The sequence below is a fragment of the Phascolarctos cinereus genome, unplaced genomic scaffold (assembly GCF_003287225.1).
Source record: "Phascolarctos cinereus isolate Bilbo 61053 unplaced genomic scaffold, phaCin_HiC Scaffold_4;HRSCAF=312, whole genome shotgun sequence".
Taxonomy (NCBI): domain Eukaryota; kingdom Metazoa; phylum Chordata; class Mammalia; order Diprotodontia; family Phascolarctidae; genus Phascolarctos; species Phascolarctos cinereus.
Window position 1 is genome coordinate 315,135,663 of NW_027555847.1, and position 26,200 is coordinate 315,161,862.

Below are 26,200 nucleotides of genomic sequence, written 5' to 3' on the forward strand. Positions count from 1 at the left end.
TAGAGATGGTTGAAGACTATGAACGCTTCTAAACAGAAAAAAGCAAGCCAGTATATTCAGACCTACTTAAGGCAATCTGAAGCTTCAGTCTTTTTACACTTTTGTATTGTACTTGTTGGTGGGTCATGACAGCATCATCTGAAGGTCTATTCTTAATGTCAAATTCAAGACTGAAGAGAAAATAACAATTGTCACCAGATGACAGCATATGCTATTTCTTGGAACTGGCAACATTGCTGTGGCAGGTGCGTTTGTACTCTCCTCCCCCTTTCCCAAGAAGAATCTAAACTTTCTGAGGTTAGGGACTTCTGCTTTTGTGTGTGTGTGTGTGTCTCATAGTAGCAAGCTTTGCATAAAATAGGGGCTTAATGAGTATTGATTTAATGGAATTATAACTTGGATCCATATAATAATAATAATAATAATAACTAAGATTTATGCAGAGTGCACCCCAAAATCTTATTGTAATTTTAATGATAAAACTATTTGGAGTATTCAGTATAAGTTTTTTAGGCAGCTAGGTGGCACAGTGGTTAGGAGCCAGGCCTGGAGTCAGGAAGACTGATCTTCCTGAGTTCAAATCTACCCTCAGATACTAGCTGTGTGACCCTGAGCAAGTCACTTAACCTTGTTTGCCTCAGTTTCCTTGTCTGTAAAATGAGCTGGAGAAGAAAACAGCAAACCACTCCAGTATCCCTGCCTAGAAAACCCCAAATAGGGGAATAGAGAGTCGTACACAACTGAACAAGTCAGTACAAGTTTTTTAAGGTTTGCAATGTATTATATATTATGTCATTTGGAATAGTGTTTGCTCCAATGTTAACAGTGGTATTACCCTTTGGCAAATGTAATTTTGCAGAGCTACTTAGTAACCAGGACCAACAGATCTGCACATATTTGGAAGAAAAACTTCATATCTATGCAGAACTTGGAGAAATGGGTGGACTTGAAGATGTCCATTTAGAACCTCATCTCCTTATTAAGCATGACCCTGGAGAAGCCCCTCAGGCTGCCTCATTGTTAGCAGCAGCACTAAAGGAAGGTGAGTTGATTTAGACATGCGGCCATTTGGATACATAGAACTTGATGGCTGGGAGGCCCCTCAGAGAGCACCCCACCTGAGCCCCTCAGGCTGAGGCCCAGCCAGGTGAAGTGATGGCCCAGAGTGAGAGGCATTGTGATGGATTTACTTTGACAGAAGTCTAAGGCAGAGAGAAGCACCTCATAACGAGTGATGAGAATACTCCTGTGACTAAAAGCCACAGACATTGCCAAGCTCGCTTTAGTCAATCTTTGAACGTCTTTCCCGTCAGGATTTTTACTTAGGATATTGATGGTAAAATTAACTATTTTTTTTTAGTTGTGATCAGCTCAGTGCTTGGCACAGTGCCATGCACTGAATAGGCACTTTATAATTTCTTTTTGTGTTGTTATGGGTTCTCAGCTACCTTGATTTCTTTTGCCCTTTTTTGACCGGGTGTGTGACAAATAGTGACAGGCCCTAAATGGAGGCAGTCAGTGAGAGGACAGAGAGCACCCAAGAAGCCAGGTCAGCCACTAACAGGCTTGTCAGACCTAAATTATTGACAACCAACAGTCCCCTTGTGCCTGAGAGCTTTTAGTGGGCATTCATTCTAGAGTGAGGTCATTAGTTCTTTTAAAATTTAAAATGCTTTTCCTCATTCTGGTTGGCATCTTTTCATTTTATTTTATTTCTGTTGGTATCTTTTGTTTTTACATTCCTTTTATTTCCAACCATATGAATGTAGTCACTGTGTGTATTGTTTTCTTGGGTCTGCTCGCTTCATTTAGCATTATTTAATATAAATCTTCCCATCCTTCTCTGCAGTCTTCATTTTCATCACACACATTCATAGCATAATAGTATTCCATTACATTTGTTTGTTACAATTTGTTTATCCATTCCTTAATCAATTAACATACCTTAATTTAAAAGGAAATGCTTTAGCCCTGGTCTTCATGAATATCTAATATTTCCAAATAATATTTTTATAATTACCTTGTAACAGTATACCTTAGTTAATTGACCCGCAGAGAAGTTTTTCCAGTATATACATTTATTTCATTTTATTTTTTAAAGTTTTATTGTTGCCTTTTGTATTGGTCACCACAAGTGTACAGTGTACACTGTATACCACAAGTGTACAGTACACGCCAGAAATCATTTCTGGGCCAACATTGAACCCTCCTTGGTACCACTGAAGAACATTTAAGCAAAATCTACAGATATTGTCACTGCGTATGATAGATTCCACATATATAGTCCTCAAGTTGAAAAACTGAAAATAGGGAGGTATATTTCACCACCACTATTTGAGACATTACAGTTGGAGTTCAAATACCTTACAGAGTTGTTTTATTTGTATTATTATAATCATTGTGTATATTGTTGTGGTTATGTTAAATTCTCTCTACATCACTGCAAACAAGTCTTCCCATATTTCTCTGAATTCTTCATATATGTCATTTCAAAAGGCACAATGGTATTCCATTATATTTATATGCCACGATTTGTTCACTCAGCACCTATTTGGTGCCCTCTTGCTTTGTTTCCAGTTTTTTGCTGCCATGAAAAAATGCAGCTATGAACATTTTGGCATATGTGAGGCCCTTCAGACTTCAATATTTATCTCTCCTCCTTAACCCAGTCTTGTGCACTTGTCTCTAGCTGAAAGCCTCCAAGTTGCTGTGATGGCCACACAAACAGGTGAATCAAATCATTCATCAGAGGAGAATTGTGGAGAATTAGACTGGACAGATACACTCCAGCCTAGTGAAGAACTCACACCTTCTGCTGCTTGTAAGTGGAAATAGGATTTGGAATGGACCAAAAAACAAGTGAGGGTGTTGGGGAAGAATGGGATTTTATTAGATGCATTTGCCTCTTTAGTTAGGGATGTTGATTGCTTTTCTATCCGTCATCCATCTCTCTGCCATCTCTGTAGCTTTACTTTAAACTGTTCATTAGGAAGATATTGTCCATATACAAAAATGACCCAATCCTGGCCACAGGTAGGGCATGGGTTTGGGGAAGGAATGCTTTCCTACTTATGCTGATGGGACAGGATGAGCTGACATACTCTCTTTGACCCAGCACCCCTCTGCTGAGAAAGTAATTCCCTTAGGCTAATTAGGCTGTAGAAGAGAGGATTAACCAGGACAAAGCAAACAGCTTCCTATAGGAATCCAACCCTTGACTCTGGCCTCGTGTACCTGCTGAGACAATGGCCCAGGCAGTTAGAAATGAGGCTTGCTCCCTTTCCCCCAAACACATATATACCAAGCAGATGGGGGAGATAAGGATGTCAAAAAGAATTTTCCCTGAATAGGGAACACCAGAGCTCATCTCAGAGCCAGTTAGTTAAGGGTGTATTCTAATTTCTTTCAAATGTGGGCAGATTGGGGTGGAGAATGGTTTAGGTGAACTTTCAAGACCTCATGGCTCTGTTACTTATCAACACCATAAAAAATCTGGGTGTTGTACTGATTGGCATCTTCTGTAAAGGTTCCTGAGGTGGAACTGCATAGCATGTCATCGTGGCCATGGATGGATGACATAAGCCTCCTTCAAATGGTCATAAATGCACAATGGCTAATCCCTTTGTAAGTTTTGAGGAAAAAATTGCAGCCTTAGCATTTCTTTAAAAATTCAGTGCCCTTTTAATTAAGATAAATAGAAGCAGGAGAGTGTTTTTTTTTTAATATTACAGACTCTCTGTACAATATAATAAATTTTTCTTCTCAGGTCCTGCTTTGTCTAATTTTCAGTTTCTGTTTCCAGAATGTGTACACATGTTTCCCATTTCTGCAAATCCCAGATTGAGCTGCACAGGGTGATTTCCTTTTTAAAGAAGAATCACTTTTTTTTTTGTGATTGAGGAAGTACTGTCTAAAAGTATATGTAGGCATCTGCTTCTTCCCTTTGCACCCAAGGGAATACTGGAAGAGGACCTCTTTTCCATCCCTGCAGCTGCAGAGAACACATGACCACTTCTTCCTTCCTGTCCATGATTGAGGTGGTTCCAAGTCTCCTTGTTTCCCTCACCTAGACTCATCACAGGGCTTAGGAAAATTCCTAACGTACCCCCTTTCACCTGTTGCCACTGTCTGGATCCTTCAGTGTTGAGCTTTTCCCAATATTGTGTCATCAAGGTGAATACAGAGCAGGGGGGTGATGAGGGGAATGATGTCCATTCACGGTGCTCTCCATCCCAAATTGGGGGTTTCGGTCAGGACATCTGGGGAGGCCAGTTTGCACTGTGCTGGCCCCAGAGGGAATGCTGGTGAGTAGTGGCAGAGGCGTTTGATCCGCTCCTGCCCAAGGTGAGTCTTCTGGAGGTTCAGCAAAGCTTAAAGTCCTCTTGAGCCTAGAAGATACTTGACTGTGTTTGGGTCAGTTCTGAAACTGCCCTAGGGTTTAGTTCTTTCAAGGTCAGGCCCAAGATATCGCAGGACTTCAGACTAAGTTAGATTTCCGAGGTCTGATCCAGAATTACTGGCATGAGGGACTTGGTTTCTTGGGAACGTACTTTGCTGGAAAACCCCTTCACTAGGCTGAGACTGAATACCTCCTGTAAGGAGGGAAAATTTTATTTCTCTGTTCCTTTCTTCTGCCTTCATTTGACTCAACCTGCTTTTTGAGGGTTTTTTGTCCTTTTGTGTCATTTTGTTTTTCTAAATGTTACTGTCATCATTCCTGTCAGGAGAGGAAAATGACTGATTCTTTAGCACTTCATTTAGTACATTTTATTGAGTGTTAGGTAAAGTATCTAACAGTGGAATCCTCCTTTGAATGAAGTGAAATCTATAAGGGGGTGAAGAGTTCTCCTCCATTAACTTAGATCTTTTAGTCCGTTCCACTGAATAGAAATTTTACATATTACATACACACACACACACATACACACAACACATACACACACACATACATATACACACACACACACACACACACACACACATATATATATATATGTAAACTTATGAAATCACGGATTTCTTTAAGCTCTTGAACATATTTCCCCACACAGGAATAAAAATGACACTATAGGAAAATCCATCCAAATGAAAGAGAAGAGGGGAAGAGAGAAAATGAGTGTGGGGGGGGGCAGGAAGCGGAGAGCATGGAGTACTGAAGAGATTGCTAGATTTAGAGTCAGAAAGAACTAGGTTCAAATAAGGCCCCTGGCACTCACTAGCTACAATCCTGGGTAAGTTATTTAATATCTATGTGCCTCAGATAATTCCCTGTGACTTATCTACCAAGTGAAAGGCAGCTTAATGTTGCCTAGAATGGAGGGAGTTCCCATATTGGGTATGCTCTTGGCTGATGTAATCAAAGATCCTTTGTTCATACACATACATGTTCGTGCGTGTGACTTTGTAAAAAAAAAAGCGCTATACACACACATGCACACATATACATATATAGTAGTGTTTTAAGGTTTGCAAAATGCTTTACAAATATTATCTCATTTTGTCCTCACTACATCCCTGGAAAGTAGCTGCTATTATTATCCCAATTTTACAATGAGGAAACTGAGGCAGACAGTGGTCAAGTGACTTGCCTAGGGTCATACAGCTTGTAAGTAACTGAGGCTTCATTTGAATTCCATCTTCTTGACTCGAAAGCTGTCTATCCACTGCAATGCCTAGTTGCCTCTTTCAATTATTTTTACCATTGTTTTTTCTATTAGTATGTAAGCTCCATGAGGGCAGGGATTGTATTTTTTTTTGGGAGGGGCCATATCATATATTAGTACTTTATACATTGGGGCCTTCAATAAATATTATTTGATGCTGTGCTTTAAAAAAATTTAACATTTGTTCATAATTTAAACTAGTGCATTTTCATGAGTTTGATAAGCTCTTTCTTTTTCTGTCTTAAATGGTGTGCTTTTAGCACAAGTTACCGAAGGAGAAGGAAGAAGAAAATCTTGTGATTTGGAATCCTATATCCATGGTGTTGTAAATAACATGGCAAGCCCTGATGCAGGGGAGAAGGTATTGTTAATGATCTATTAGTAAAATAATGCATTCATTATTTTATAAAATAAAAGTCAGCTGAAATGGAATTTCTTGGGCTATAAATGACAAGAGAAATGATAGCAGGAGTATTTATATTTGTATTTTCCTGAATTAATTGGTTTTTCTCTCCCCTACCCTCATTAATTTGAACGCCCATGTGAATCGCCATACCATGTAGGTATCAACAAAGCAGCAGATTTAAAAAAAATCATTAAAAAGATTAAGAATCTGATTAATCACTTGTGTGTGTGTGTGTGTGTGTGTGTGTGTGTGTACCTTCTCTTCATCCTTTTTCTTGTTTCCCATTCAATGCTCTCTTTGTCTTTGTTTTGTTCCATTTTTCCTTCTTGCCTGTTCTTTTCTTTCAGGTTCCCTGACTCTGTTTCCAGCTGCTCAGACCCCATGTTCTTCCTACTATCTGCTTCTGTCTTAGGCTGGAATCTTTGTAACCGAGGCTGTTCTCTATGTAGTAGGAGTCTGCAATCTTTGCATCTCTCTTTGACTAATTCTAAAAATCAGCAGATGAGCATACCTTTTTTCCTAACTGCTATTTCTTCCATATATGACACTTCTGATTGTCTTTAAATGGATTGAGGCAGTGGGGCAGGGGCCTCTGAATTCAGTGTTTTTTCTATCACACAATTTAGATATGAAGAAACTTTGGAGAAAATCTAGTCCAGGGTCTCTTAACCTAGAGTCTGTGGACCCCAAGGGTTATGTGGATAGATTTCAGGATGTTTCTGAACTTGGTTAGGAAAATATCTGTATCTATATATTTTTCTTTTCACTAATCTCTAACTAAAATTTAGCATTTTCTTAAACTGTTCAAAGATATTATCCTGAAAAGAAGTCCACAGGTTTCACCAGGCCACCAAAAAGGTCCATGATGCCAAAAAGATAAAAAGCTAAGAACTAGATTTTAATACAACCCTCTCTCCCTACCCCATCTTATTTTCGAGGAAACTGAAACCCAGAGACATAACATGATTTATCCAAGGTCACACAGGTAGTAAGTAGCACAAACAGGATATGAACCCAGGTCTTCTGATCCTGAGTCAGATCCTGAGATCTGAGCATAACCTGGCTCAGTCTCTAGAATTTTACCTTACCTAAAATAGGAATATACTTATTAACATGTGTTCATATTTGATGCATATGGATAAATTACCTAGACCACATATCCCCACATACATGTGTTTCCACTCTACTGGTTCTGATTTTTAAGCTTCCTAACATCACCTATTTCTTAAACTTTTGCAGTGAGGACTTCTTAGTTTTGAGGGCTTTTGTGTTTCAGGAGTTCAATAGGTCTGCAGTGTTTTTCTCTGCAGTGGAGAACTGGTTTCTGCCTTCTCTTCTCCCCTTTGCTTGCAGGTGGATAGGAAGGTTGGATCACGTTTGCACGTTACTCGGAGAGTCAACTAGCCTTCAGAAGTTTTGCCCCCAGAGCAATATTTTGGGAAGCTTGTTACTTACCATAAGTGCAGTGAGGCATATAGAGGGGTCATTTGTCATCTAGCCTTTGAAATACCATGAATATTCTGCTTTGGAATTTACTATTTTAGTTAGCTATGTGTGGCTTTTTGGCATTTCTACGAAGCTTTGAAAAAATTAAATCTGAAATTGAGATAGGGAATGGAATGCACCATCAGTCTTGTAGCTCTCCAGATTTGCCACAAGGTGGCTGACGAACCTCATTAAAGAGGAGTCTCCAGGGCAAAGGATTCTTCATCTAAGGAATAATGTTTTGCCTGACTCATTCAAAGCTTGTGGGAAGCCAGTGGTAATTATCTAGCAATAACACATCCCTTTCTGTTTCTCATGCCTCAGGTATCTATAGGTCTAATTAAAACAAATTGATACAGTAAACCAATTCTTTATTTAATTCTTGTAATGATGGAGGAGGGAAAGAAAATGGAATAGGGAAAACTATACATATGTGTGTGTATACATAAACATACTCACATAGTTTTCACATATATATATTTCAGAAATAATCTTTTTCTCTTTTGCTCTCTATATGTATGTTTGCATATATAAGTGTATGTATAGTTCAGAAATAACTTTTTTCTCTCTCCATATATTGTATATGTATATGTATGTATATATAGAGTTCAGAAATAACCTTTCTTCCTTCCTTCACTTCCTCCTTTCCTTTTTTCTTTTCTCCCTCTCTCTGTCTCTCTGTCTCTCTCTGTCTCTCTCTGTCTCTCTCTCTCTCTCTTTCTCTCCCTCTCCTTCCCTTCCTCCCCCTCCCTCTCCCTCTATCTCTTTCTCTGTCTCTCTGTCTCTCTCTCTCTCTCTCTGTCTCTGTCTCTCTCTCTCTCCCTCTCCCTCTCTCATATAGTCTTCTCTCCTGTTCCACATTGTGTGTAGAAATGTTGGTTTTACTTGATGCTTAACTTCAAAATAAAAAGAAAATAAAATTGAAAAAATGAGTAGACTAAACACACACACACACACACACACACACACACACACACAGAGCTCAGAAATAACCCAGCAGCTTTTTGCAGACACCAGTTTAAACCTCCGAAATTGAGATCTTTTCAGTTGCTAGCAAGTAGTTGAATAGCCAAGCAGATCATCATCATCTGTCATTCTCCTTGTTTTCTTTCTAGCAGACAAGACAACAGTAGTGAAGTGGTTCTGAGACAGGTAGGAACTGTAATGAAAAGGAAGAGGAGGAAAGCATCATCAATGGGCTCTTTCTTAAGAGTGTAGCCAGCCTCTTCATTATTGAGTCATTGGGCACATGCAAGGTCAGTCAGTCAGTAAACATTTATTAAGTGCCTACTCCAAGCTAGACACTGTTCTAAGTGCTGGGGATACAAAGAAAAATAAATTGCTGTCTTTGCTCTCCAAAAGCTCTCAGTCTAATGGATAGTCTGAAGGTTTGCCTGTTATCATGGACTGAATTTAAGAGATACTCAGATAGTCACACTCTGTAGACATCTAGCAACATCTAACAGCCTCTAGAACAGGGGTTCTTAACCAGTTTTGTACCATGGACTCCTTTGTCAGTCTGGTGAAGCTTATGGACAGACCACTTCTCAAAATAAGGAAATGCTGAATTTAGGGTAGAAGTTTGTAAATTAAGTGTGTATTTTTCCCCCATCCAACTGCACAGACTCCTTGAAATCTCTCCAGAGATCCCTTGGGGTGTCCACAGATTACAGGTTAATTACATCTGCTCTAGAGTCATCCCAAAGTTACTTGAGATCTCAGAGATGACATCGTCGTCTTAGAAGCTTAGGCTCAAAGGAATTCTGATCTATAGCCTTCTCCTCCTCCTGCTGCTGACATTTCACAGGGCTTTCGAGAATTAAGTTTCCATCCAGGCCCTGGGAAGTGCTGGAGCTATGTAGACCTGTAAGCAGTAAAGCATCACTGTCCCAGGGTAACCCCTCATCTAGTGCCACTCCTCTCACTCTCCCTTTGCTATCAGTTCTTTGAGCCCCAAAAGCTCAGGAATAGAGTCAGATTAGAATGGGACCCTTGGTACTTCTTTTATGCCTGCCTAACCTTGCTTTTGCATAGACTCAGCCTTAGTTGTAGGGTATTCTGGCCTGCAAGAAACCTTGAGGGTCAGCCTAGCCTTAGAGGCCATAAGGCAGCATGAATCTTGTGTTATACCAAAGTCAGAGTTGCAGTCTAGAGAAGCATTTCCATTTGGTTTTGTACCAGGTAACCTTTGGCATCGTGATTGAGTTTGCTATGATTTTTTGGTGTGTAAGATAACTTCCAAATTATTTTCAAGAGAAAAGATGAATTCTTTGTTCTTTGGCGGGGGGAAGGGAAGCTAGAGATTCTTTTAAAATTGAATAGTGGACTTTTTCCAAGGTGTACTAGTTACTTACATTTACAACAACAAATCTTATATTTTTATTCATTGTAGGCTGAATACATAGATTTTCCAGGTTCATCACAGGCAGAGGTGAGCTTCCTCTACCACAAGTAGATCATTTACATCTTTTACTTGGGTAAATTGAACTTTAAAATTTAATATTAAGCTTTTAAAAACTTGACACTATTGATCTTATATTTCAGATTATACAAGCCATCCAGAATCTAACTCGTCTCTTGTATAGCCTCCAGGTAATGATCCCTTTAGTAGTTTTGAACTTGTGAATGTTTCTCTCCATGTAATTTGCCTTATTTGATGATTCCTGAACTTGAATAATTAGAGCTTTTCTAAAGGAAAAGAACCCCCAAACTTCAAGGTACAATTTATCTAAAAAATGGAAGTTACTTAGGCTTGTGTTCTAAATCCATAAAGCAGTTTGCCCTTTTCAAATGTTGTTAAATATGCTTTGGAAGGAGTCCTAGTAAGGTTAGTGGAGCATCTCCCTTCATGCTGTCTTCAGAAAGCTCTTGTTCTTTTGCATATCTGGCCTTTGGACTTTTAAGTTGGCGTTTGACTACACAAACTTGTCAGACTTGATGATTGGCCCTTGGCAAAACCAAGGAAGAGGCCCAGGTCATTTGCTCAGTCTTCCCTTCTGTCTTTTCTTCTTTCATCTAATTATCAACTTGGCTTAAGACAAAGAAGGTGACGTTCATATAGGAACATAATTAAATATTGCTGTTCACTAGTTCTTGATGGAGTCAGGCATTGCCTGATGGACCAGTGCTTTGGGTCCACACTCCCTTTTGTTCAGTGTTGACAAGCTATTCAAAATCAAAGTGTGGTTTGAGGGTATGCTAAGGCCAACTGACCTAATTTTTATAGCATACCAAATAGAAATGACATGTAGAAAATATGATCAACATGCGTGTCCAGGTGGCCTCTCAAAACTTTTGCTCCACTCTGAAGACGGGGCTTCTAAATAAGTCCCTCTCATTGAGAGACAACATGGTGTGATGGATAGGAAGGCCTGAGTGCTAGTCCTGCCTCTGAACATTCTGACTGTGTAATCCTGGGGAAAGCATTTAACCTCTCAATAAAGTTTCCCAGGCAACTCTTAGTGGCCCAGTAAAGGATATATATATATATATATATATATATATATATATATACACATACACACACACACATACACACACACATATACATACGTACATATACATATATAATATTTATGTGTACATATATATATACACATATACATATATATGTGTGTGTATATATGTGTGTATGTATGTATGTATGTATGTATATAGAGAGAAGGTGACAATCTGAATTAGTAATAGGAGTTTCTTCATTGGGAGAATGCCAGTGAAATCAGAGATCTCATTCCATATTTTTCAGCTGAGTTTCATTTATTGCTTTTATTTACCCAGCAAACATTAATTGTCCACTGTGTGGATTGTTTTTTGTCCTTTTTGAAGAGGACCAATGACCTCACAGGTAATGTGTTAACTTGGATTTAAGTAGGCAAAGCTGCACAAGATCTGTCCTAAGTACTAGGGGAACTGTTACTGTCCCCATAGAACTTACAGTCTAATGAAGGATAAAGCATCAACAGATAACAAATATAATACACGACATTGAAGGAACAAGAGCATTAGAGAGTTGTGAAACAAAGTGCCTCTGGAGGACAGGGGTGGAGAGCTTCTTTAAGGACAAGGACATCAGGCTAGACCTCATGGAGGAAATAGCATTGGAGTTGGTCTTTAAAAGATCAGTAGGAATTCAAAAATGAAGGGTTTTATAGGAAAAAAAAAAAGATTGGATCAGATGACAAAGAGATCAATTGTTTTGTTGCTATTTTGGAATCTGCTCATCACTTCTAGGAGAAGCCAGGCAAAAGTTGAAGAGGAGAAGAGCATCAGAAATTTTCTAAAATCTGTAATATGAGCTCCATCCCGAACAAGAATCTAATCCTCATATTCCATTCATAAGCCATGCTAATATTGTTTTTCAGTCTTGTCTGAATCTTCGTGACCCCATTTGGGGTTTTCTTGGCAAAGATACTGAAGTAGTTCACCATAGGCTTCTCCAGTTCATTTTACAGATGAGGAAACTAAGGTAAACAGGGTTAAGTGACTTGCCCAGGGTCACACAGGAAGTGTCTGAGGCCAGATTTGAACTCAGGAAGATGAGTGTTCCTTACTCCAGGCCCAGCACCTTTCACAAAAAGGCTCCACCTAGCTGCTCAGGACTGAATTTAGATAGTGCCGAATTAGAGACTCGGGCACTGGGGGAAGAGGAGAGGGAGGACTCACAAATTACTGCTCTTGGGCCATCATCCCCTACAAACCTTTTGCCCAGGGTTGAGAAAATTGACCAGTCATTGCTACTTCTCATGGCACTGACACTCATGGGTACTTCCCACACAAGCCTGTACTAGGAAAGAGGCAAATAGCACCCAATCTTTAAAGATAAAAGCACGCTAGGACCTTGGATCAACACCCCAGACACTAGCCATCTGCAGAGCAGTAGCAGAAAGAGTGTTTTGTAGGCACAGAGTGCTTTTACCATAATGTCCCACTGCCTTTCACCTCAGGAGGGTCAGTGTCCTTTCCTCCATCTATTTCTTTCCGCCACCTTCATGCCTGTCTCAACACATGCATGCATGTGCAGGCACACACACAGGCAAGTGCACACATACATATGCTCACGCACAGATGTGCACGTGCACACACACACATACACACACACACACACACACACACACACACACACACACACACACACACACACATGCTGTGGAAAGACCAGTCAGGCTTGGGCCTTGTCTGCTTGGCCTAGATTGGGTTGGGGTGTCAGGTAAGCTCCCCATCTCATAAACTTCAAACTTTGCATCTTGAAGGAAGTTCCCTATCTTTTTACCCCCTTCCTGTGTCCAAGTTTTACCCTACATCAGTGTGAAAAGGGAGGAGAAGAAGGCCTGGGATGATGCCTACTTCTAAATGGGAATGGGGATAGTGGATATAAAAGAAGTGGGTGGATGAAGAATGGTCTTGGACCTTTCCCCTATTCCCCAATGTTGGCTATTCAAAACCGTGTACTCCATGAATGACCTAACTAGCATGGAGTTAGAAAGAATAATTAATTAGGAAGCTATCATCTGCAGGGTGTCCCTAATAACTTAAAGCTGCTCTAAGACTTTTGGGACAACCTATAGATGATAGCTTTCTAATTGATTATTCTTGCCAACTCCCTGCTAGTTAGATCACATGCATGAAGTGCCTGGTTTAGGAAAGTCAATATAGGAGAAAGATTTTCATCTATTAAAACTGTTTAAGCTTCAGTAGCTTAAGGCTGCACTAAGACTTTTGGGACACTTTAGAAAATTATATTTTATTTCCCCCCAATTACATGTTAAAACAATTTTTTAAAACTTTTTTCAAAGTTTTGAATTTTGAATTCTACCACCCTCTCTCCCTCCCCTCCCCCCTGCCTGAGAGAATAAGCAATCCTATGTGTTTTCACCCTGTGTACTTCTTAGAAACCAAGATTCTTAGGGAAAAACCTCCTTATTCCTAGCCTCCCCTTCCTCTTCTACTTATGTCTTAATCCCCTGTAATTTAACTTCCAACTCCACCACTCAACTGAAAATGCTGTCTCTGATGTTATCAAGGATCTCTTCACTGTAAAATCCAGTAGCCTTTTCTAAGGTCTCATCCTTCTTGACTTCTTAGAAGCTCTTGACACTGTTGCCCACCCCCTCTTCCTCTTTTCTTAGCTTCCATGATCTTTCTATCAGCTGCTTCTCTTCAGACTTATCCAGTGGCTCTTTCTCAGTTTTCTTTGATGAGCATCCTCCAAGGTTCTCTCCTCCTGGTTCCTTGTTTCTTCTTGATCTCATCAGCTGTCATAGATTTATCAACATCTTTTTGAAGATGACTTCCAGATCTGTCTGTCAAGCCCTAGTCTTTCTCCATAGTGCCAATCCCCCTGCACTAACTTTATGATGTTCATCTCTATCTCGATGATCCTTAGGCATCTCAAACTCAACTTGTCCAAAGGAGAATGCATTAGTTTCCCCATTGAAAAACCATGTTTCCTCTCTATTTCACTTCAGTACACCATTAGCTTTGTAGCCACTGTGGCTTCTAATCTTGGAGTCACCCTTGACTCTTTCTTTTTCCTTCATTGACTCAGTTTTTTTTTTTAAACCAGTACAACATTTCTCACAACCATACCCTTCTCTCTACTCACATGGTCAAGATCCTGGTTCAAATACTATCATGAGTTTCCTAGCCCAGAGGTGTCAAACCCCAGACAACTGCTAGAGGCAGGGTAAAATGTAATTGGACAGTATTTTAAAAATTCAGTAGAACATAGATAATGTTAATTTGTGGTGTTCTGAGTCGATATCCAGTAGCAAAGATCCCTATGTGCAATGTAGGGTGAGTTTGATACCGCTGGCCTCGACTGTTGGAACAGCCTCCACACCAGGTTTCCACCTTTCCCTTATCTCTTCTCTGTAATTCATCCTTCATATCGATATCAAAATAATTTTCTTAAAGCACAAGTCTGACCATATCACTTCAAGAACCTTCAAGGGACTCCCTAATATCTCCATGTCAAAATACAAATTTGTCAGCTTGGCATTTAAAGCTCTTCTGAACTGGCTGTAGCTTTCCTTTCCAAACTTATTTCACGTAACTCCCCTTTACTTATTCTATGTTCTGACCAAATTGGCCAGCTTGCTGTTCCCTGAACCCAACATTTCATCTCCTCTCTCCGTGCTTTTGTGTAGGCTGTCCCCATGATAGGAAAACACTCCTCTTCCTCTCTGCCTCTAGAATCTCTAGTCTTCTTCAAGGCCAACTCATGTGACACTTCTGACACATCTTTTCTGACCTTCCTCCCCCTTAGTGATTAATGCTTATTTCTTCCTCAAATTATCATGTATATGCTATTTATTTATTGACATATTGCATTTTCAATAGAATTTAAGCTTCTTGAAGACAGGGACTGTTTTGTTTTGTCTTTGTAGTCCCAAAACCTATACCACATTGCTTGGCACCTAGTAGGCACTTAATAAATGCTTGGTGGATTGGATTGGAAGATACCAGATGAGTACCAGGAATGAGCACCTCTCTCTTTCCACCCTGCCTCTCCTGTTCTGCCTCTCACACACTGGTTTCCTGAGGTCTCTTTCCAATTTTCTCCACTAGTGAAGGTTTCCTAAGGTCTCTTTCCTTCCCTACCTAAGGCACTCTTTCCTGCTAGTCCAGGTGCAAACATTCCTAGTTATTGTATTATGAATTACTATTCATATAAGAGGCAACTGTTGAGTGGTATTAGTTTTAAACATGACCTAAAAGTTCTTTAGTTTTATCAAAATGAAAAAAAAAGTTGCCCACACATGGGATTCTTTCAGTCAAATCTCCAAATTCCTAGTATCTGCTATGTGGACAGTTTTAAAAAAATGTTCCAAGAGGTGTGGAGAAAAATGTGAATTTTTCCCCAAGAGAACAATAATGTCATATCCAGATACAAATATATGTATAGACCCAGCATGTATTCATTTTGGGTTTATCCTTTCCCTAATCTTTCACACTTTTTAAATGGGAGCTTTTAAAATTAAATGCTGCCATGGGCATTCACTGAGATTTTCTGGTTCTGTGAAATCCTTCAAAATCTTGGCAAATTTTTGGGGGGGGGATGCTGCCAAACTTTTCATAGTCAGATACTGTAACACAAAATGATTTTTAAATCTAGTTAGTAATGTCCTGTGGATTTGTAAGTTGTCTATTTGTCCTTAATCATCCCAGCCTCCTGTAAGCAATCAATTAAGTAATTGCCACTCAATGTTTTATGCATGGCCTTCTAAGCTATGGTGCTGAGTAAGAGCAGCAAGCTTAGTAGCTGAGACTATTAACATAGCCATGGGAAGTAGTCCTAACTCCTAGTCTCAGAAGAGTCCTTGTAGTTTAGCAAGATATTATTTATCGGTGATTTCCAAAGGGCTCCCTTATGGAGCCAGTAGAGCTAAACACAGACTCCATTTGGGTTTTAGGAGGAGAGTACAACTAGGTTTATACCATTTAGTCTTGTAATTTCATGTACTCAATTCCTGCATGATAGATTTATTTAAATATGGTCAAAGGAGCAATAGCAAAATACATTTCTGACATATGGGATGCTTTCCTGCTAATGTTCCTCCATAAAAATCCCCAACCAGACTTTTAGAAAAGAAATTGAAGAGTCAGCTTGAAATATTAAACTCTCTTGCTTCTCTGGGCTTAATAAATGCCTGTTGATTGATTGATTAATAAAATAGAACTGAAAGGGATCTTAGAAATTGGCTAGGTAGCAGTTTTGAACCTGGGGTTTACAAGTTTGATTTAAAAAAAAAGGTTTGGATAACCATATTTCAATGTAATTAGTTTTCTTTGTAATCCTATGTATTTTATACATTTAAAAACATTATTTTAAGAAGGGGCCCATAGGCTTCACCATATTGCCAAAGGGGTTTGTGATGCCAAGAAGGTTAAGAAGCTTGATCTAAGAGGAGACTGAGCCTTAGATAAAGTGAACTTAGTAAGAAAAGTCAGAAAGAACAGTAGGAGACAGTACAAAGTTAGGGCCCTGAATTCTGTTTCTGTGTGTTTTTAAGCAACCTGAGAATAAGGATTGTTTCATTTTCTTTTTGGTGTTTGTATCCCTGGGGCCTAGTCACAGTGCCTGGCACATAGTAGGTGCTTAATAAATACTTGCTGATTGATTCATAGTGAGAGGGTAGCCTGCATCCAGAGCTTTAATGATGTGGGACACTTTTTGGTTTTGTTCTCCCCCTGAATCAGGCTGCCCTGACCATACAAGACAGTCACATTGAGCTCCACAAGCTAATTCTCCAGGAGAGAATGCCCCATGGTCTGTCTCTCCGGGGTGGGCTGCTCCAGGAACAAGAGAAGTCCCACCACTTGGAGAAACAGCGGGAGGAGCTGGCCAACATCCACAAGCTGCAGCATCAGTTCCAGCAGGAGCAGCAGCGCTGGTACCGCAAATGTGACCAGAGGCAGCGGGAGCAGGAGGCAAAGGAAAAATGGCTGCAGGAGCGTGAGAAGGAATGTCAAAGTCAGGAGGAGCTGCTCAGCCAGAGTCGGGGGGAACTGGACCATCAGCTCCAAGAGTATCAGCAAAACCTGGAGAGGCTGAGAGAAGGCCAGAGGATGGTGGAGAGGGAAAGGGAGAAGGTCAGGATCCAGCAGAGTCTCCTGCATCACTGGAAGCACAGTCGGCAGAGCAGTCTCCCTGCAGCCTTTTCTCCAGGAGATAGTGAGGTACATCTTTGGGAGGCATGTGCCCACTGAGGGGTAGTCAGAGAGGCTTCTAGTCCCATTCACAAGATATGCCATGTTTGAGTTTATTTGTAGCTATCAGAAGTCTTAGGGACTATCCATCAATCTAGCCATCCAGCCATCTATCTATCCAGATATCCATCCATTTATGTGTCTGTATCTATCTACCTATCTATATGTCTACTACACATATAACTCCTAGATCGATCTAATACATCTCTCTCTTTGTCTATCTCACTTTCTCTGTCTCTCTCTCTCCTTTCCTCCCTCCTTCTACCTTCTTCTCTCCTTCCTTCTCTTTCCCCCTCATCTATGATTTTATTAAACCTGTCCTTTCATCAACGTAGGGAGCTTCTGGTATGTGAAACCGTTCCTATTAATGCAGATGGATGTCTGCTGTGGAATTTCTAGTCTTACATAACTAACTAAGCACTGGGTAACCTGGAGCACTGAGAAGTGACTTTCTCATGGTCACACAGGATGTGTCAGAGGTAGGATTTGAAGCCAGGTCTCTAAAGCTGGCTTTTTATCTACTGTGCCATGCTGCCTCTTGAGGATAAAGATAGAGAAATGGATATGAAAACTAGATATGCACCTATGGCTATATTCATGTAAAATGTAATTATATGTAATGTATTTAGCTTCACAAATCTTTATATACCTCTCTGTGACAATGAGAAATGGGAATCAGAAAGGTTCACATTTTTTTAGATCCTTTTTAGAATTTTTTGCCCGTAGGAAGGAAAACAGGTTGACAAAGAAATATTTTATCTTCTAAACCAGTGGTGTCAAACTCAAATAGAAAGGGGGTTAGAGGAGACACTACAGCTACACATTGACTTAGAAAACTGCGTATTAACATTTTATCCATGTTCTATTGTATGTCAATTCATTTTTCTTAAAAATTTCCCAGTTGCATTTAAAGTAGTTCATCTCCACCTCTCCTCTAGACCAGGAGCCCCTAACTTGAGGTCTGTGAACACTTTTTTAAAGAATATTTTGCTAAGTGTTAAACAGTTCAATGTGCTCATTTTCATTAAGATCCTTAAACAATCAAGCTTTCCTTCAGAATCCGTGGCTTTCAATGTAAACTCTTTGATTTGTTCTTTGGGAGTAATCCACAGTGAACAACTATGGACAACAAAACTCACTTAAGCAACAAGGATTATTTTTCTTGGTGAAAGTTGAGTAGGGATCTTCCCCCCTAATAATTAAGACTTTCCAGCATATTAATGGCACCAGTTATATCAGCATGTGGAACTAGCAAGGCCAAAAAGAAACCACTTATGCATCATGAATGACAACGAAATGGCAGGGAACTATTCACAACCAAATTTTTGGCAGGTGCTTCATAGTAATCTACTAAGTTATAAAAATGAAGGTTGGAAGCCTATGTACTGTGCTCAGAAAGATTAATGAGTTGATATAGCTAAGTGATATTTGGTAAAGTTAACTACTACTGTGACTCAATGCGTGCAATGTGTAGTATAAATGAACCATGTTGACCTCCTGCAATAAAGGATCTAGAGTTCTAAATATTTAATTTAAAAAATACTGAACCTATTGCCATCTAAAAATATTTTGCTAATGTATTTAAACATAATTTGTTTCCTTTGTAATCCCATGCTTTTTGTTTTGTGCATTTAAAAACATTATTCCATGAAGGGGGCCATAGGTTTCACCAGATTTCCAAAGGGGTCCATGATCCCATACTGGATTTTTTCTTTGTGAAGGTCTTGGCATTTTGTAATTTAAAGAACCTTCTTATGTGATCATTCAGAGACCCATAAGGCCATGTTTTGTCCTGTTTTGTTAGCTTAGGTAGTTAGTTGGGGGCAGCTGTGGTATAGTGGGTAGAAGGCCAACCTTGGCCACCAGGAAGACTTGGGTATGCATCCAGACTCTGACACACACGCACACACACACTGACTATGTGATGATGGATAGTCCACTTAATCTTGCAGTGCTCCAGAAACAAAGATTCTAAGTTATAGAAGAGTTGCTGATCTGTATAAATGGAGGGAATTTCTATTATGGGAGCTCCCTGTACCAATAAAGTCAAACAGGTCTGGACCAAAAATTAATAATCACAACTGATCTTGTTTAGAAAGTAGATTGGATTTCATCATTTCTATTAAAAATTTCCTCCTTTTAAAAATATTTTATTAATGTTCTTTTTTATCTCACTGTCATTCTAGGTGACTCCCCTCCCTTGTAATAAATAAGTAAAGTTAAGCAAAACAAAACAGCACGTTGGCCACGTCTGAGAATGTATGTCTCATTCTGCTTCCATATTCCACTGCTTCTCTGCTGAGAGGCAGGGGGTATGCATGCATTGAAAATCATCATTGTTCTGAAATTATCATTGATCACTGCATTTATGAGATGTCTCAGTCTCTCAGTGTTGCTTCCTTTCTATCAGTAGTGTTAAACTCAAGTAGAGGCAGGGCCACTCATCATTCATAAGGATCCTTTTGGGCTCATATTGATTAAAAAAAATCAAATATTAACATTATATTTTATGGTATTTTTATTTCTTTTGTTAAATATTTCCCAGTTACACTTTATTCTGGTTCAGGCTGCATTCGGGAATGTTGTGGCCTGCTAGAGGCAAGTTTTACACCTCTGCTTTCCATGATTATGAAGATGCTTCTCTCTGCTAATTTGATATTTATAAACACAAAATAATTGAACTAACAACAGTGGAGATTTATTTAATTGCTATGTAAATGGCTAGTGGTGGTAAGGAATATCTTAGAAGCTTTCCACTGCATTTTCTTCTCCAAGGATGCATGGAAAATGAAATATTTTTCTGTAATTTACTTTCTTACACCAAATCTCATTTTTGACACAGTCCCCACATTAAATTGCAAAGTTTAATCTAAGTTTATCAGAGATGGTTTCTGTTGCATTTAATTTTACTTTCTAGTTGAACTATAAAGTGTCTTCCTGGTAAACCCATAATGTATAAATGCTATTATAATCCTGGATAGATTTTTCTTTTTATTATTTGGCAAAAAAAAAAATGAACTCTTTTTTTAATTCCTTGATCCAAACATAATGGAAATACAATTTAAAGCACATTTCTGATTGTTGTTTCAGGACACAATATGCTAATCAAATTAATGTATTTATTTCTAGGTCCATGAGAAAAGAAGAGAGGGGGAGGAGATTAGGGGTCATTGTACTCTTCTTGATCTTCCCTCTTATTGGAACGAATTTAATAAATTCTGTTCTTGAGAACTGTCTTGTGAACAATGCTGAGAGTTAACTACTAGAGAAACTGTTATATTTTCCCTTGTGATTTCTTGCACAGGTAACAGGTCTTAATCGATCGGACAGCCTCTGCCATAAGAATTCATTCTTTGTAAATGAAGCTTTAGTACACATGTCACTCAACACTGTCAACAAATCAAACTCAACTGGAGTGCACCAAGACATCGTCTACCCTTTAAATATCTCAAATTCTGATTTACCAAGGACTAGTGAGAGCCAGACAGACCTCAAGATGGACATTTCTTATCACTCGGATGTTACTCATGAACTGTGGAGAGCTACTGATCCTGGGCATCAGGTACCCTCTCTCCTCTGCAGCAACAAGGATTGTTGTAACAACGGTAATTAATCCTTTAAAAAATATCCTATATAATTCAGACCAAAAGTTGTTTCTCTGAGTGGTTCCACCCTAGGGTAAAGTGAAGTTAGTCCCAGAATATGAACAGATGGAAATTGGTAAGTGTGTATAATGTACATTTGTTTAGGGGTGGGAGACCGGAATGGACTGGAAGAAGGAAGAGTCATGATTGGTCAGTGACTTAGAGACCAGTAGAGTCTGAGCTGGTATCTGTGGCAGGATCTACTGGAGACATTTTTGGTGATGACATCAAGTCTAACTATATGGACAGATTAGAATATCTTTATTTGAAGAGGTGAGAAGCAAAACAATCGAGTTAACAAAAAAGGTAGACTTGGAGGCCTAAAGGCTAAAGGAAATCCTCCCCTGTCCCCATTCCAAGCATCTGTTAGTAGAGTGTTCCCTCCCTAAGCTCCTACCCCGGAACCTACTGCATGTTTTCATGGAAGAAGCATTGGGTACAGAGCCAAGAGAGTTTTAGTCAAGTCCCAGCTCCAGTAATTACAAGTTGAACAAGTCACTTGACCTCTCAGAATCTGTGTCCTCATCCATAAAATGGGGATAATAATATTTTGACTCCCTACCTCCCAAGATTGTTGTGAGGCGAATGCTTTGCAAACCATAAAGGCTATATAAATATGAGCTACTATTATTAACTGTGAGTAATTATTTCTCAGAGAAGTCAAGAGATACAGGTTGCATTTGGATAAATGGTGGTTGTAGGGCCAATCCTAAGCATTTTCCTGTTGTATAGTGAAATTGTTTCTACTGCTATTAAACATCAGAAATGAAAATGCTAATACAAATAAAAGGTGTTGTGTCTCCATACTTGCCTCATAGTAGCACAATTTGCTAACCCCATTAAAGCATTTGCCAAATAAAAATGAAAAGAGAAGAAGTATTAGCTCAGTGTTTGGGATGCATTTGTTGTAATGATGACTAGCTGGCTTGCTTTTTATCATGTTTTATATTCTCGTCAGTGTGATTATACTCACTGGCTTTAGTTTAATTCACAAATGAATTCAAATGAATCAGATCTGTGGCTATTATAAATTGAGTTCTGTGGGATACAGAGGAGGTCATGAGAAGAACTTGAAGACCTTTTAGCAGAAAACAGATGGCATGCTACAGAATTAGCAAGCGGCTGGCCAAATGGGAGCGAAGTAAATCACCCACCACAAGATGCTCCAGAAACATAAGACGCACAGTTGTATACTGATATTTCAGAACAACACACCCATTTTCTCCTGTACATTCTGTTGCTTTTGCAATCTCTGGTTGACCACCATCCATGCCATAGGCACAACTTCATAGCTATGTCAGCCCTGTCACTTTATTTTGCAAACCTGTCAGTTTCTAAGAAAAATTAGACAACCGTCTTGAAAATAATATTAGAAATTATCATTTTTAGAAGGGAAGGAAAGCAGTTTTTGTGGGAAGTGATTTATGTATTCAGCATTCAGGACAAATTTGTGACTCTTTTTTTTTGAGGGGGGCAAAGCAATTGGGGTTAAGTGACTTGCCCAGGGTCACACAGCTAGTAAGTGTCAAGTGTGTGAGGCTGGATTTGAACTCAGATCCTCCTGACTCCAGGGCTCGTGCTCTATCCACAGTACCACCTAGCTGCCCCCTATTTCTGACATTTTTGCCTTAGGTTCCATGGAGGTCGAGAGCGCCTTGAACACTATAGATGCCAAATAAACGTTTGTTGAATGAAGGGCAGACACTCGATCTACTTGGCTGTAAAATTTTAGTTTGTAGCTTTTCTAGAACTATGCCCATTCCTGAGACATGGACAACCACAGACTTGATGGAAGACTTTGCTGGTACGTGTGGCTTTGTTGTAATGATTGATTATGCCCTTTGTAGTCAAAGAGGACCAAACTGACATCCCTGTAGGGGCCAATGTACAGTGTGTCTGACTGTGGCTGATCAGACCAGCATGAGCTCGGAAAGCCCCGCTACAGGCCAGGTGCAAATAGTCCACATGAACATTTGGAGTGGAGGGACAGTGTGGGAGAGAAGAAGTATTAGCTCAGTGTTTGGGATGCATTTGTTGTAATGATGACTAGCTGGCTTGCTTTTTATCATGTTTTATATTCTCGTCAGTGTGGTTATGCTCACTGGCTTTAGTTTAATTCATAAAGACCCAGTTTGAGTTAAACCACACTCAAAGTTTATTTAAACAAATGTTTCTCCCCCTATCTCTTTTTTCCCCCATCTGAATCTCCATATTTTTTTCCCAGCTTTTTTGTTGCTGTGTTTAGGTTTAATTCCTTTGTCAAAACATGTTTCAGAGTGGAAAGCTTTTAAAATATTTTGGCATTGTACTTGCTAGCAGATAGGAAATGAACTATGGAAAAAAATAGGGTGATTATATACAAAGCCCATCATCCTATGAAAGCAGAAGACAGTTTGTAGGCAGAGGAAGGACTGAGAAAATACACTTATGTTTGATGGATTTTGTTTCTAGTATATATTACACTGGAAAAATTTTGAGCAGGAGCCAGGTGACAGACTGGTCGTTGGACAACATAAAAACAGACTTGCTAAGATTTGAAATCATAAGATACTAGGTCAGAATCCTGGCTCTAACATTTATAGCTATGTGATCCGGAGCAATTTACTTAACCTTTCTAGGACTCAGTTTCCTCCTCTGTAAAATGAAGGGCTTAGAACAGATAGTCTCTAAAATCCCTTCCAGTTCTAAATCCAAGATTTATGACCCTCTGTGCTGCATTGAGTATGATCTGTGATTCCTGCTGAGGGAAAAAAGGGTTGCTAAGGGATGATGGGCAGTTAGGTTGTGCAGCATGTGGAGTGCTGGGCCTAGAGTCAAGAAGACTCATCTTCTTAAATTCAAATCTAGCATCAGACATTTACTAGCTCTGTGACCCTGGGCAAGGCACTTACCTCTGTTTGCCTCAGGTCTTCATCTATAAAATGGGCTAGAGAAGGAAATGGCAAACCACTCCAGTATCTCTGCCAAGAAAACCCCAAACAAGGGTCATGAAGAATTGGACACAACTGAAATAATTCAATAACAACAACAAAGGGATGATGTAAAAAAAGGAACATTAAAAGGGGGAAATCTCTGGAGAGAGATAGAACAGAATCAGATCAGGTCATCGAGGCCATTAGAAGAGACTCTTCCTCCAGGACTTGATATAAAGCAGCATGAGATGAGCAGCTAATACTTTTGTATTCTCTTGGGTTTCACAGAGATGAGGGACAGGAGGAAAGAGCCAAGTGGCAGAAGAAAAGATTCAGAATGAGAAGGCAATTAGTCTGCCTCTCTTTTCTTCAGTTCCTTGAAACAGGGAGGAGAGTGACCTTTAGTGAGTAGAATGACCTTTGGTGACTACTCTGACTTTCCTGTAATCTTTCCCATTTAATTTTCACTTAATGTGACTCCTGGCATTTTATTAAATCTGCATTTAATCTTGATCGATTAAATTAGGGGAGTTTTATCCAAAGTTGTAAATACAAGTTTATTAGTTCATAAGTTCCACAATGCCTGGCTTGTAGGCTCTTTGAGGAAAGGGAAGACTTTCATTTTTGTGTTTGTATACCTAGAACCCAGCAGGCATAGTGCCAGTCACATTTTGTTATTCAGTTGTTTCAGTTGTGTGTGACTCTTTGTGACCCCATCTGGGATTTTCTTGGTTTGCCATTTACTTCTCTAGCTCATTTTGTAGATGAGGAAACTGAGGCAAACAGTGACTTGCCCAAGGTCACACAGCTAGTAAGTGTCTGAGGCCAGATTTGAACTTAGGAAGATGAGTCTTCTGTACTCCAGGTCTAGCATCTACTATGTCAGTCACATAGTAGCCACTTAATAAAATGCTTGTTGATTGATTGATTAGGAATCCCTTGTTAGGTGCTCTAGCAATCACTGTCCTTAACCTGCTTAGATCAGTGGAATTGCAAATTTCATACAATTTCTAAAACATTAAAGGCCAACAAAAGGGAAATAATTCCCAGATGTTGCAAATTTGACCCAGATTTAGGTTGTAGTTCATTTGGCCAATCTAGTTCCTCTGGGAATTGTAATGTGTTAATGAATTCTGTTCTGATCCTAGAGAGTCCCTTTAAAGTTGTCAGGACCTTCATTTACTTTAGTTATTAATAGAATGTGTGAGTGCTGTATCTTTTGCTCTTGTTTTTAGAATTTGGAACAAGGTTAGTGTTGCATCCTTTTGTGACCTTTGGATGGATATTGGTGATATACTACTTGTATGCCCTCCTTTAATGGGCAGGTAGGTAGTTCAGAGGGTAGAGTGCCAGGTCTGGAGTCAGAAAACTCATCTTCCCGCGTTCAACTCTGTCCTTAAGCACTTACTAGCTGTGTGATCCTAGGCAAGTGACTTCACCCTGTTTGCCTCGGTTTCCTCATCTGTCAAATGAGCTGGAGAAGGAAATGGCAAACCACTCCATTATCTTGCCAAGAGAACCCCAAATGGGGTCACTAAGAGTCAGACACAACTGCAAAAGGACTGAATAACAACAACAGCACAGCTTTCAGGAACGAAGAAATGAAAATTCTTCCGTGTCTTGCCGTTGTCAGACCACAGTTGGAGAATTGTGATCCATCCTGGCTGCTGCCATGGCTTAGGAAGGACGTAAGGACAGTGGAAAGCACTCGGAGTAGCTGAGTACATGCCATGTGAGGATTGGTTGAAGGAATTAGAAATGTAGAGTAAGAAAAAAAATGGCAGCTTTTGTTATGTCATTTCAGTGGTGTGTGACTCTCCCTGACTTTTCTTGGCAGAGATACTGGAGTGGTTTGCCATTTCCTTCTCTAGCTCATTTGACAGAAGAGGAAACTGAGGCAAACAGGGTTAAGTGACTTGCCCAGGGTTACACAGCTAGTGCATGAAGCTGGATTTGAACACAGGTCCTCCTGACTCCAGGCCCTGCGATCAATCCACTGTACCACCTAGCTGCCCTGCACTCTAATTGGCACTTAGAATCTCTATTCTTTGAGATGATCACCCTATGAATGGTTTAATTTCACCAAAAAACTATAGACACTATCCCAGTATTGTTTGGGAAATAAAATTTTACCTAGATATAGCTAATAAGCATTCCGGAAGCATGACATGCATTTCAAAGGAAATGGAAATTAGGAAGTCTTTGTTCCTTTCTTCTTCTAGGAATTAGACTATGCTTTTTCTTGATGATTTGAGAAGAATAAGAACTTATTTTAGTTAACCTACTTTTATAATGGCAATTTTTTTTAAAAAAGCTTAGGATTAACGAACTGGTTTTTCATTTTTCTTAGGGACAAGCATAAAGGCTTGAGTTTGGCCTTCT

The 26,200-nt window shown here is 39.5% G+C and overlaps 1 protein-coding gene across 5 annotated transcripts in view; it reads left to right on the plus strand.

Moving 5' to 3' along the window:
- Positions 1-26,200, plus strand: part of ARHGEF28 (Rho guanine nucleotide exchange factor 28) — a 249,912-nt gene that overhangs the window by 190,610 nt on the left and 33,102 nt on the right. For 4 of the 5 annotated variants that reach the window (XM_020998382.2, XM_078153157.1, XM_020998385.2 and 1 more), the window contains 7 exons: positions 860-1,042; positions 2,690-2,821; positions 5,924-6,024; positions 9,947-9,985; positions 10,099-10,146; positions 16,753-17,232; positions 20,567-20,867. In XM_020998382.2, the coding sequence (XP_020854041.1) occupies positions 860-1,042; positions 2,690-2,821; positions 5,924-6,024; positions 9,947-9,985; positions 10,099-10,146; positions 16,753-17,232; positions 20,567-20,867 (1,284 nt within the window). The remainder of the gene's footprint in view (positions 1-859; positions 1,043-2,689; positions 2,822-5,923; positions 6,025-9,946; positions 9,986-10,098; positions 10,147-16,752; positions 17,233-20,566; positions 20,868-26,200) is intronic. The other variant, XM_020998383.2, reaches the window with a different exon arrangement.